Source organism: Egretta garzetta, unplaced genomic scaffold, assembly GCF_000687185.1.
Source record: "Egretta garzetta isolate BGI_Z169 unplaced genomic scaffold, ASM68718v1 scaffold219, whole genome shotgun sequence".
NCBI lineage: Eukaryota > Metazoa > Chordata > Aves > Pelecaniformes > Ardeidae > Egretta > Egretta garzetta.
The window spans coordinates 219,225-230,956 of record NW_009260671.1 but is presented as its reverse complement, the minus strand read 5'-3'; the positions used below and the strand labels follow the sequence as shown (position 1 = coordinate 230,956).

General features: G+C 62.7%; 2 protein-coding genes across 2 annotated transcripts; one reads left to right on the top strand and one right to left on the bottom strand.

Moving 5' to 3' along the window:
• Positions 1 to 4: 4 nt before the first annotated feature.
• ZFAND2B (zinc finger AN1-type containing 2B) lies at positions 5 to 5,229 on the top strand (the record flags this gene model as incomplete). Its single annotated transcript, XM_035901125.1, has 8 exons — positions 5 to 334; positions 740 to 871; positions 1,541 to 1,692; positions 2,179 to 2,286; positions 2,457 to 2,526; positions 3,029 to 3,105; positions 3,691 to 3,772; positions 4,037 to 5,229. Coding segments are annotated over 8 exons (990 nt in total), but the record flags the coding sequence as incomplete, so codon positions are not given.
• A 667-nt stretch (positions 5,230 to 5,896) lies between these two features.
• ABCB6 (ATP binding cassette subfamily B member 6 (Langereis blood group)) lies at positions 5,897 to 11,726 on the bottom strand. Its single transcript, XM_009645677.2, is given in 20 exon segments — positions 5,897 to 6,124; positions 6,225 to 6,293; positions 6,486 to 6,580; positions 6,690 to 6,802; positions 7,089 to 7,263; positions 7,661 to 7,765; positions 7,939 to 7,996; positions 8,111 to 8,196; positions 8,283 to 8,346; positions 8,437 to 8,513; positions 8,602 to 8,727; positions 8,865 to 8,930; positions 9,018 to 9,127; positions 9,213 to 9,334; positions 9,421 to 9,613; positions 9,868 to 9,960; positions 10,148 to 10,358; positions 10,596 to 10,733; positions 11,273 to 11,450; positions 11,452 to 11,726. Coding segments are annotated over 20 exon segments (2,385 nt in total). The 5' UTR covers positions 11,631 to 11,726; the 3' UTR covers positions 5,897 to 5,997.
• Between the last annotated feature and the right edge of the window lie 6 nt (positions 11,727 to 11,732).

Here is an 11,732-nt window from a genome sequence, read left to right as displayed (position 1 = left end):
GCGCGGTGTGATTTCAGGATGCTGCTCGGGAACCCGGGGAGGGGACGGGTTTGGGGCATTTCTGAAGTCGTCGCTGCGGGCCTTGCTGCCCTTTTGTTTCCCTGCTGGGAGCTGGGGGAAGAGAGGAGCGGCCTTGGCTTGGCCGCGGGTCAGGGTTGTGCCTCCGGGAAGTCTGGGAGGCTCCCCGGGCAGCGCCGACGGCTCAGCGCTCTCTTCCCGCTGCGTCTCCCCACTCCCAGACTTCCTCCCCCTGAAGTGTGACGCCTGCGAGCAGATCTTCTGCACCGACCACATCGCTTATGCCCAGCACGACTGCACCTCTGCCTACAAGAAGGTAAGCACGGAGCTGCTGAGCCTTCCCAGGCAGCGGTCAGAATAATTTGTGACTCCTCTGGGCACTTGGGCAGTCTCCCTTGGGACATCTGCTGAATCCGGAGGTGTCCCTGAAAGCCAGGATCTATATCTCAGCCCGACAAACTTCCAGCCCACCTTCTGCCGCTGGGTGAAATGGTTTGGGCATCTCCCAGCCCTGCTGTGTCCCCTTCCCAGAGTGCATGTCCATGCCTGTCACAGCTGCTTGGGCAGAAATGGCAAGCTTTTTGGAGGGTGCTGAGTGAGATCTCAAAACACAGGTGACGCTGTAGAAGATCAGGCAGATCCTGCAAGGGAGAGAGATGGCTGCACAGCACTTGAGGTTGCCCAGCTATGTGCTCCCAGGCCCCTCTTCTTGTCTCTACAGGATGTGCAGGTCCCCGTGTGTCCCCTCTGCAACACCCCGGTCCCCGTGAGGCGAGGGGAGATGCCCGATGTCGTGGTGGGTGAGCACATTGACCGTGACTGCAAGTCTGACCCCGCGCAGCGCAAGCGCAAGGTAGGAACCCAGCGCTCTCCATCTCGCTGCTGAGCTCCGCCGGGTCCCTGCCGAAGCCCAGGGGTGGGATGAAAGCAACACACGACTCTGCTCTGCCCGGTGCCCTCTCTGCTTGCACAGGCAGAAGGCAGGAAGGGTTGGTGAGCAGGAGGCCTAGCACCTGTAGGGCTTTGTGGTGTGAGCCTGGGGCTGAGGTAGCGATGGGGTGGGGCTGTGCAGCCATGTGGGACACGAGGAAAGGCAAGATGAGGGTAGGAAACTGCATGCTGCCGTTAGGAAAATGCAATCGGCAATTAGCTGCCCCTTCTTGCCAGGAGAGGAAATTGCTGATGGGCGCTGGCCCTGCAGGAATCCAGCCCAGCAGCAGCTGGAGGGCTCCGGGCTGTCCCCACCACCCTGGCAGGGCAGGCAGCACTCCCTGGGCGAGGCAGTCGCTCCTGCTCTGCGTTCCACAATTGCAGAGACCCTTGTCTATGGAGACCGAAGCACTGGTGAATGACTAATGAACTATCTGAAGGAAACCAGTATTCAGATACAAACTCCAGAGCCCCACAGAAGCCACAGTGGGAGAGAAAGCTGGTCCATGCCCAGGGCCTGGCATAGAGGGAAGGGACAGCCCCGGTCCTGCAAGGTGTGTTCCTTTTTCACCACTGCCATGTTGTCTTTCAGATATTCACCAACAAGTGTTTGAAGCCTGGTTGCAAGCAGAAGGAGATGATGAAGGTGATCTGTGACCAGTGCCACAAGAACTACTGCCTCAAGCACCGGCACCCCCTGGACCACGACTGCAGCGGGGCAGGGCATCCCCTCTCCAAAGCAGGGTGAGGGCCTGAGGACAGAGAGGCCGGCAGGGACAGGGCCGTGCTTGTCAGTGGGGTGACAGGGAAGAAGCCGAGCTCTTCCCATCTCATTGTCTGGGACTGCTGCATTCTCACACTCCCTGCCCTGTGTGCCAGGGCATCCTCCAGAAGCGTTAAGGTTTAAGGAGTCAGCACGGGTGTGCACACAGTCTCTCCTTCCTGCAGCAAAGGCCACTGATACTGCCTGCTGGCTGTTTTGTTCTTGCTTCTCTGCCCAGTCCCTTATTCTGTAGCCAGTGATTTCTGCCTTTACTGGTACAGTGTTTTGAGGAGAGAAACGGCACTTGAAACTCTTGCGCATGTAGCTGAGCCACAACACGGGTGCTGCTGAGAGGAAGAGAGGGAGCTGGATGCCAGGGAGGTGTCTTATCCAGCTTCACCTCCCTGGGGGTTCAGTGCCCAGGGGTGGCCCACGATGGTAAAGCAGTTGCATCCTGTCTGTCCTAGGCAAGCTGCGGTTGCGAGAGCCCAGGCATCCTCCTCCAAAACAGTCACCGCATCGAGCAGTGGAGCTGCCCGGCCAGCAGACAGCCCCTCTTCTCTGGCCTCTGCCAGGTATGGTGATGGCCTGACTCGTAATTCTGAGGTGGACATGACCAGGCTCAGCTTGGCTCACTGTGGGACGCAGAAGCGACAGCTCCCTGCTTCTTGTGCATCATCAGGGCTGCGCACTCATACCAGGGCTCCCTGCCTCAACAATAACGCGGCTTCTCTCCTGTTTGCAGAGGAGGCAGAGCAGCTGCACCGCAGACTCCCAGCACCTCCCCTCCAGCTGTCATGCTGCAGAATGGGCTGGTGAGTGGCCTGGCCCAGGCATTTGGGGTGGGTTGGGGTGGTTCCTGTGCCCTGGGGAGCTACTGCAGCAACTGCTTTGTAACCCACACTCTGTAGGTGACCGTGGTGCTCCCCAGCTGGGCCTTCCCTGGCAAACAGGGATCCCAGACACTCAGTGGGGCATCAGAGTTTGCTCTGGTGCCTGCAAATGGCAGCGCTGGCTGTTTTCCCTGGGTGTTGTCTTTCTGTTCTGCAAGCCAAGGGCAGAGGAGAAGACTGGAAGCTGCTTCCCGGTATTCTTAGCATGCTCCCCTGCACTGGCAGGCAGGGCTGCACTCCCTTGAGCACGGGGAGAGCAAGCTGCAGGTCTGTCCTGAGCCCAAGGCCTTCACCTTGGCTGTGTCTGGCCTTGGAGAAGGGAGGTGCACCCACCCTTGGCCAGGCAAGACTGTGTCTGCTGCGTGTCCCTCAGGGCTGCTCCCTGCCACCTCAGCCAAGCTGGTGACGAGATGTTTTCTTTCAGAGTGAGGAAGAGGCACTGCAGCGAGCTCTGGAGTTGTCCCTGGCAGAGTCAGCACGCAGCTCAGCACATCCACCCAGGTACAGTCCGGGGACATGTGGTATCACGCCCCAAGCCTACATGTGAGCAGTGCCTGGGGCAGAGTCATGTGGCTCCCGGATGACATTCCTCTCAGCACGTGGCTCTGAGTGATGCCTCTGTGTGGCTGATGGGGGGGAAAAAAAGGAAGAGTCCAGAGCCATCATGGAGCTCTGTTCAGCAAGCAAGCCCTCTGGGGTGCTGGGAAGGGACTGTGACTGACAGCACAGAGCAGGGCAAACCATTGTCTGAGCACTTGTCAGCTAATGAGCATGGCTAGAGTGTGACACAGAGGTGGAGGAGATGATGCCCAGGAGCCTACACGTTACCTGATGCTGCTAAAAGCACTCTTACAGACTGGAATTAACATGGTTCTCCTCGGCACATGGTGCTGGCTGCCAGCCCCAGCTGGATGCTCTGGTCCCTCTCCAGCCCCTGCCTTGTTCAGGGTGATCCTCAGTTGCTCTCTGCCCTTAGCTGTCCGGGAGGGTTGCAGTGACAGGAGATCTTGCCACCCCAAAGGGCTCCGAGTGCTGGGCCAGTGAGCCTGGGGGAGTCCGAGGCACACAATGCACCCCTGTCCCCAGCAGCACGCAGGAGGAGGAGGATCTGGCACTGGCCCAGGCGCTGTCAGCAAGCGAAGCTGAGTACCAACAGTCGCAGCGGCAGGTGAGTGAGGCTGGCTGTAGGCTCTGCACCGCGGTGGGGTTGATTCCAGTGTGGCTGCATCATGGTGGGGTTTTCCCTGGGTTCTGCTTCCTCTGGGCTCTGTCTAGGGTCACTTTTCTCACCAGGAGGGCAGCATGGCCTGGGGCAATGGCAGCATCACTGCTGAGCACACATCCCTGGGGACTTGAGCACTGGATGTGCCCTCTTGTAGGACAGAGGAAGAAGCCCGTCTTCCCTTGCTCAGTGTGCCTCTTCTCGTTCCAGGCACACAGTTCCAAGCCATCCAACTGCAGCATGTCGTAGGCAGGCGAGGCAGGGTGTGGCAGTGGCTGTGGAATCTCGCTTGTGACCTGAGGAGCAGCTCTGGCCTCCCACATGGATGCCCTGAGGTTCTGGCCTGGACACTGACGACAAGAGCCCCTCGCCAGGGACAAATCATCTCCCTGGGGGCTGGAAGCGAGCTACCAAACACACATTGACACCTCACCCCTAGTAACTGTATAAAAGTAGCGCAGCAAATTGCTGATGCTCCTGCAGAGGTGAAGATGGCGTGGGACGAGGCCGAGCACACACTGACCAAAGCAATCGACAGCACACGGTGTTCACTTCGCCACAGCTGCTGCAGCTGTGTCCCAGCACTGCTGGGACTGTGGGGTGAGGGCAGAGCTGGCCTGGAGGGGAGGGGCTGCGTGGGGAGGTCTCTGCATGCTCCAACATACAGCCGGGATGCGTCTGCCTGCTGCGGTAGCGGGGGGCTCGATTTTGTGCTCCAGGGAGGGCCGTGCCAGCCCTTCAGCAAAGACCAGCTGTGGCAGGGACAGTCTCTCGCACGGCTGAATGTGGGGCCTCCCAGCAGCATGAAGGCAGCCCCTTCCCTGCTCCCCGTGCCCTCGGTGCCTCCCCTGCTGTTTGCATGCACATGAGCACGTTGGGCCTTACCCAACTCGGCTGGGGCCCAGGACCCCTCTGAGACTGAATGGAGCTGTGTTTCCTTTCTGGTTTAATTTAACAAGGGCCATTAACTGAAAAGTAGCCTCAGCAGTGACTTGACTGTGCCAGCGTCGCTCGCGCAGGAGGACTGCAGCTGCCTTCCTGCTGCTGGCTGTTCCTCTGCTGCCCTCAACTGTCCCAGGGCCCTGTTTTAATGCTGCTGGGGCAGGAAAGCCTCCCTCCTTCCAGCTGGGCTGTGGGGGATCCCCTCCTGGGGAACAGCAGCACAGGACCCCTTCTTGCAAACACAGCCCTGAGCCTGGAGCTGGTGTTTGAAGGCCTGGGGGGGCTGACTTGCAGAGCAAGAGGGGGAGGCTGCAGAGCAGTCCTGCTTTCGGACCCGCTCTCTCCAGCTCCCTTGCTGGAACCACTCCCACCTGTGGGGCTGGGCCTGGGTCTGTGCTGGGCTGAGCTGTTCCGCTCCGAGCAGCGTACAGCCGGGGTGGGGGGGTGTGGGTGGGGGGTTATCTGCTGGCAGTGCCTCCCCAGGGCAGGAGGTGAGTCCAGTCTAGGCTGAGGGAATACTGAGACTTGTCAAAGTGCTGCTTGGGAGAAAATAAAAGCATAGCACAGGGTGCAGAGTCGGTTTGGTGGAGCGGTCGCTTGGTGTCCAGCCCAGCACGGTGTATCTCTGCAGATGGGGGCACAAGGAGGTGCTGGGAGGGGACACACTCGGGGGTGAAGTGGGCACCAGCTGCGCTGAGCTCAACCCCGTGGCAGAGCTGCTGGTTGACCCAAGAGCAACGGCAGTAACCCTGCCTGCCCCTGCCTGGAGCACACCTCCCCCCCCAACCCAGGTGGGAGCAGGGGGTCCTGCATGCACATACCCAGAGCACACAGACAGAGCTGGGAAGGACCTGGTTTAAGAAACTACACAACATCAAAACAAACAGGTACAAACATAGTGGAGTGTCCAACCCAGCCCCTGCAGCTCCTGGGGCATGCAGGGCCCCGGCACGCAGCCGGCAAAGGGCTCCCTGGCAGCATGGGGGCCTGAGCCCCAGGTCGGCGTCACCACAGAGCCCCTGGCCACGCTCACGGCCCCTTCTTGCTGCCCAGGGGCTTCTCGGTGTGGCGCTCCTTGCTCTCGCCCTCGTCCCCAGCCTGCTGCTGCAGCCACAGCCCCTGCAGCTCCTGGGGCATGCAGGGCCCCGGCACGCAGCCGGCAAAGGGCTCCCTGGCAGCATGGGGGCCTGAGCCCCAGGTCGGCGTCACCACAGAGCCCCTGGCCACGCTCACGGCCCCTTCTTGCTGCCCAGGGGCTTCTCGGTGTGGCGCTCCTTGCTCTCGCCCTCGTCCCCAGCCTGCTGCTGCAGCCACATGCCGGCATAGACGCCACCCTTCTGCAGCAGCTCCTCGTGCCTGCGGGGAGAACGCAGGGGTGCAGGGTCCCCAGTTGGCCCCAGAGCCAGGGAGGGGGTCCCCGGCAGCAGACAGCACCAAGCCCTCCCCCTGTGCTCACCTCCCTCGCTCCACAATGCGCCCGTCCTTGAGCACCAGGATCTGGTCTGCACCCACCACGGTGGAGAGCCTGCAGGGAAAGGCAGGGTGTTATCCTGGCTCAGAGGGGAGAGGGGCTGGGGGGGTTCACGGTGTGAGGAGCCACAACCACAGGGGCTGTCACCTCCCGGGCAGGAGGACAGGCCTGTGAGTCCCTCTGCAGGGGGCTGGCCAGCTCAGAGAGCTCAGCACCTCCTGGATCAGCCCTTTCCCCGATCCCTACCTATGTGCAACAACAATGGTGGTGCGGTGGGCGCAGACCTTGGCCAGGGAGGCCTGGATATTCCTCTCAGTCTCTGTGTCGAGTGCGGACGTGGCCTGCGGGAGAGGCAGGGTGTGGGGAAGGGACGCGGGCAGCGCAGGCAGCTGCTGGGGCAGGGGCTGCTGCAGAGCAGGGCAAGGCTGGGCTGGGGGCCGCTGCCATTACCTCATCCAGCAGGATGATGCGGGGACCCTTCAGGATGGTGCGAGCGATGGCGACACGCTGCTTCTCCCCCCCACTCAGCTTCAGCCCCCGCTCCCCCACCTGGGTGTCGTATCCTGTGGGCACAAGGGCAGGAATGTGCTGTGCTGGTGCCCTCCAAGACGGGGATGGGGACCAGGGCTCTGCTGCATGGGGGGGTCCTGCCAGGACCTCAGCCCATCCCTGCCCAGGGGCTGATTTAGCCCTGGAGAGACGGCAGGGAGAGGCAAAGCAAGGCACAGGGTCATGCAGGTGTCCCCATGGGGGATGTCACCCAAGGACACCCGTGAGACGGCAGCTACAAGGTCACGGGTGACCCCGGGATGGCAGGGGAGGGCAAGGAGGGGACTGCGGGGCTCTCACCGTCGGGGAAGGAAAGGATGCGGTCGTGGATGTCAGCAGCTCGGGCTGCCTCCTGCACCTCCTGGTCAGTGGCCAGGATCCGTCCATAGCGGATGTTGTTGGCGATGGTGTCGTTGAAGAGCACCGTGTCCTGGGGCACCACCCCGATGTGAGCGCGCAGCGACGCCTGCTTCACCTGGGGAGGCAGGGGCAGGGCTCAGCCAGACACACACCCCTGGCAAAGACCCCCCCGAAACCCAATCCTGCCCCTCAACTATGAGCCCGACACCCAGCTCCTCACCGAGCATCTGCTCCAGAGTCCCCCCCCAGACCACGGGCTCAGCTGCATCTCCACCCTGCGGTAGGGGGACCCTGCCAGTGCCCTGGCCCTTCCCAGGGAGCCCTGGCCAGTCTCTGGCATTTCAGCCCAGGTGTCCCCCACTCACCCCACTGTGGGCACAGACACCAGCCTTCAAAGGGGCTGTGGGGGCTGTGTGCCTCACACCTGCCCCAGGGAGATGCCAGTGGCTGCACCCAGCAGTGCTGCAAGCCCCAGAGGAGCTGGTGTCCCCCTGGAGGCCTCCCACCCTCACCTGGGAGATGTCCTGCCCGTCAATGCGGATGCAGCCGCCCCGTACATCGTAGAAGCGGAAGAGCAGGCGGATGATGGTGCTCTTCCCCGAGCCTGAAGGTCCCACCTGCATGCAAAGGTAAAGGGACTTAGAGACACCAGGAGACTCCCGCTGCTGGAGGCCAGGGGCTGGGCAGGGAAGGGCCAGCCCTGCTGGGGGTCTGTCCTTCCCACCCCCATACTTCCCAGCCCCCATCCCACCCTCCAGCAGCGGACCCACACCCAAGGTCCCACTCTCACCAGGGCCAGGGTCTGCCCGGGCATCACAGAGAAGGAGACGTCCTGCAGGATTTCCTTCCTGGGAGAGGCAGATGGAGACAGGCTCAGGGCCACCTCCCCTGCCCCATGTCCCTGCACCAGGCCCCATAGCTTGACATGTCCCACCCTACCACCCATGCCTGCCGCCCCGTACCCATCCACATAGCTGAAGTGCACATTCTCAAACTCGATCCGCCCGGCCTCCAAGCGCAGGTCACCGGCATTCACCGCATCCTTCACCTGCCGGAAGGTGAGACGCGGCTTCAGAGCAGGGCAGGACCACGGGGCCGTGCCAGGGAGCAGGGTCCGGGGAAGGTGGCACCCACCTCCTGCTCCTCGTGGAAGAGCTCGAACATGTTCTCCATGTCCACGAAGGAGTTCTGGATCATCCTGGAGGAAGACCAGAGGGAAGGGTTTGGGGGTGCACATCCCAACCCAGGTGCCCATGGGTAGGGGGACCCCCACATTGCCCAGCGTTACCTGTAGTAAGTCCCAAACCAGTTGAGCGGCGTGTAGAGCTGGATGATGTAGGTGCCAAAGAGGACAAAGTCCCCCACCTGGAAGGGACAGGGGAGGGGGGCCTGTCCCCACCAGCCCGGGGCCCCCACCCCAGGCAGGGGCTGCCCAGGCTGGCATCAGCCTTACCTGCAGCTTGTTTTCGGTGACGAAGTAGGCGCAGAGCAGGGACCCCGCCAGCAGCCCCAGGCCGATGACCAGGTTCTGGGTCTGGTTGAGGAGACCCAGCGAGGCACTGACCTTCCACTCCGAGACCTGAAAGAGGCAAGGTCCTGTGGGATGCTGCCACCTCCAAACCAGGCCCGTGGTGAGCTCCATCCTCCCCCCAGGTCCCCGTGAGGCTTGTCTCCTTCCTTCCTGACCACTCTGCACTGGTGCTGAGTGCCCTGTACCTGGTACTTGATGATGGCATCGTTGAAGCGGTTCACCTCATAGCTCTCTGCATTGTAGTACTTCACCTGCAGGACACAGAGCTGGGGTCAGTGGCCGGGTCAGCCTCCCCAGCACCCCGCAGTGCTCAGCAACCCCACCACCACCTACAGTACCGTCTCAAAATTGAGGAGTGAGTCCACGGCCCGGGACTTGGCCTCATTGTCCCGCGTGTTCATGTCCCGCCGGTACTTGGTCCTCCACTCGGTGATGAAGATGGTCAGAGCTGTGGGCAGGAGGGGGCTGTGGCTGCAGGCGCCTGCTGCCCCACAGCCCAGCACGGCACCCCTGCACCCCCCCCCCCCACTCACTCAGGTAGAGGCTCATACACACGAAGATGATGAGGCCAAACCAGGCGCTGAAGACTGAGGTGAAGTAAACGATGCCGATGACGATGTCCGCAATGGTGGGGATGATGCTGAAGACGATGTAGCTGGGGGGTGGGAAGGGGGATGGCACATCAGCCCGGCCCGGTGGGGCTGCCCAGCTACCCCCTGCCCGCCTTGGGTGTGCTCTGACCTGAGCAGGCTGTTGATGCTGCTGGTGCCCCGGTCCACGCTGCGCAGGACCTCGCCAGTGCGACGCCCCAGGTGCCAGCGCAGGGACAGCCCGTGCAGGTGGGTGAAGAGCTGCACCTGCACCTGCCGGTTGGTGAACTGCTGCACCCAGACCCACAGGAAGGTGCGCAGGTTGCTCACGAAGCCGGTGGAGCCTGCGGGGCACCATGGAACAGTCAGAGGGGACCGGCGCCACCGGGACATGCACCTAGCTCAGAAAGCCCAGCTGGGAAAGAGGGATTTGGGATGGGCCCCCCCATACTGTCCCCAACCCGGGACCAGCCCTGGTTGCTGCTCCCCAGAGGGAGCAGCAGTGATGGGGGCATCTGGGCATCCCGGCCCCCAGCCTCGGCACGATGTGCCCCACGCTGTCTCTCCCCAGCGCCCCATCTTTCCCAGCAGTCCTTACCAGCACCTCCACCCTGCAGGAACTTCATCCCCACGTAGATGCAGACAGTCGAGGCCAGGGTGTGCCAGGGAGCACCCTCTGTCAGCTCGTTCACTGGGGAGAGGGTGGAAAGGGTCAGGGCAGAGGGGCAGGGAGCATCACTCAGCACCCAAGCCTGGTCCCTGACCCCCTGGACCCTGCTCCTGCCAGGTCCCTGCAGCCTCGCCAGGTCACTCATGACACCCCACAGCACTTGGTGAGGCCATGGGCAGCCTCACATGCCGAGCTCCAGGCGCCTCACCGATGTTCTTGTAGTAGATGGGGACGAAGACGTTGATGGCCCGCTCCAGCCCCATGAGTGCCATGCAGAACAGCACCAGCCCCTGCAGCCGGTGGTTGCCCCTCGGCCACATGTACGGCACCAGCAGCCGCAGCTTCCTCCGGAAAACCTTCCAGGGGGCGGGGGTCCTGCCGGTCTGGGGGAGAGCAGAGCGAGGTGTCACAGCCCTGGCCTCCCCAGCCCAGCCGGCAATGAGCCCACCAAGAAAACCAGCCCCGTCCTTCCAGGATTCCCACTCCATCCTTCCAGCAGGGCCACATCCTGACAGCAGGCTGGGAGCTTGGGCAGCCCTAAACCTTGCTCCTCCCCCATCTCCTGAAGATGCTGATCCCAGGGCAGCTGTATTTCCATTTTGTCCCTAGTTCTTCCCTGGCCCATGTCCCCACACTGCTCTGGCCCTGGGACTCACCTGGCTGTTCTCCACGTCCCGCTCCTCCTCGTTGACCAGCAGCATGTAGGGCTTGTGGGGCAGCCCCGGGGCCTTCATGCCCAGGATGAAGAGCATGAACGTGCAGATGTAACGCAGCAGCCAGAAGCCAAACTGCACCTGGATGGAGAGTGGGGGGTCAGAGCTGTAGCTGGCCTTCGGCAGAGCCTGGCCAGGCATGGGATGGGTATGAGCTGAGAGAGGCAAGGAGTGGGGCATGGGTATGGGGCAACCAGGGGAGAGGGGACACCCCACACAGACCAGCAGGACCACCTGGCTGAGCACAGCACCTCAGGCAGCATCCAGACCCCCTCCTTCCTCCCTGCTGCATCTGGCTCTGTGCCCTCTGGCTTGGGGTACCCCTACCCTGCGAGGAGCAGGGAGGGTAAAGGGCTGTGGTGAGCGGGCAGACACCCCCCACTTCTACACCTTGGACTGGGGCAGGCAGAAACAGGAGCTGAGCTGGATGGGGGCATGGAGAGATGTGCAATCGCTGGGCTCGGGGCCGAGACATGCAGCAGATGTGTGGGGGCAACCTGGGACCATGCACGCCCTGGGGATGGCAGGGCATGGCATGCACACCCCAACCCTGCACCACGATGCTGCAGCCCCCCCACCCCAGCAAAGGGCCCCGTCCCCCTTCCCTGCCCCCAGCCCACCTTCTGGTTGGTGTCCTCCAGTGCCCACCACCACAGCGGGCTCCTCCAGCACACCAGGGTCAGGTTCTCGGCGGCGAAGGCCAGCGCCCAGAAGAGGAGGAGGACGGTGCCATGGCCCCGCGTCCGGTCGTGCGCCAGCACCCGCGTATGCTCCAGCTGCAGGAGGGCGACTGCGCATGGGCTCCATGGCGCGGCCGAAGCGGACGTAGCAGGCATACTGCAGGGCTCCCAGCAGCAAGCAGACGCTCAGCAGCACGGCTGGCACCAGCGTGAAGAAGAAGCAGGGCTGGAAGCCCTGCTGGACCCAGGCATGGGCGATGGAGCTGTTGCCCTCACAGTAGCCCCCCAGCACTGCCATCCCGGCAGGTCACCGGCTGCGGAGAGAAGAGGGGCTGGAGCACGGTCTCGGGATGGGCTGTTGGGTACGGCTGCAACGAGGGACCCACGGCGGGCTGGCAGG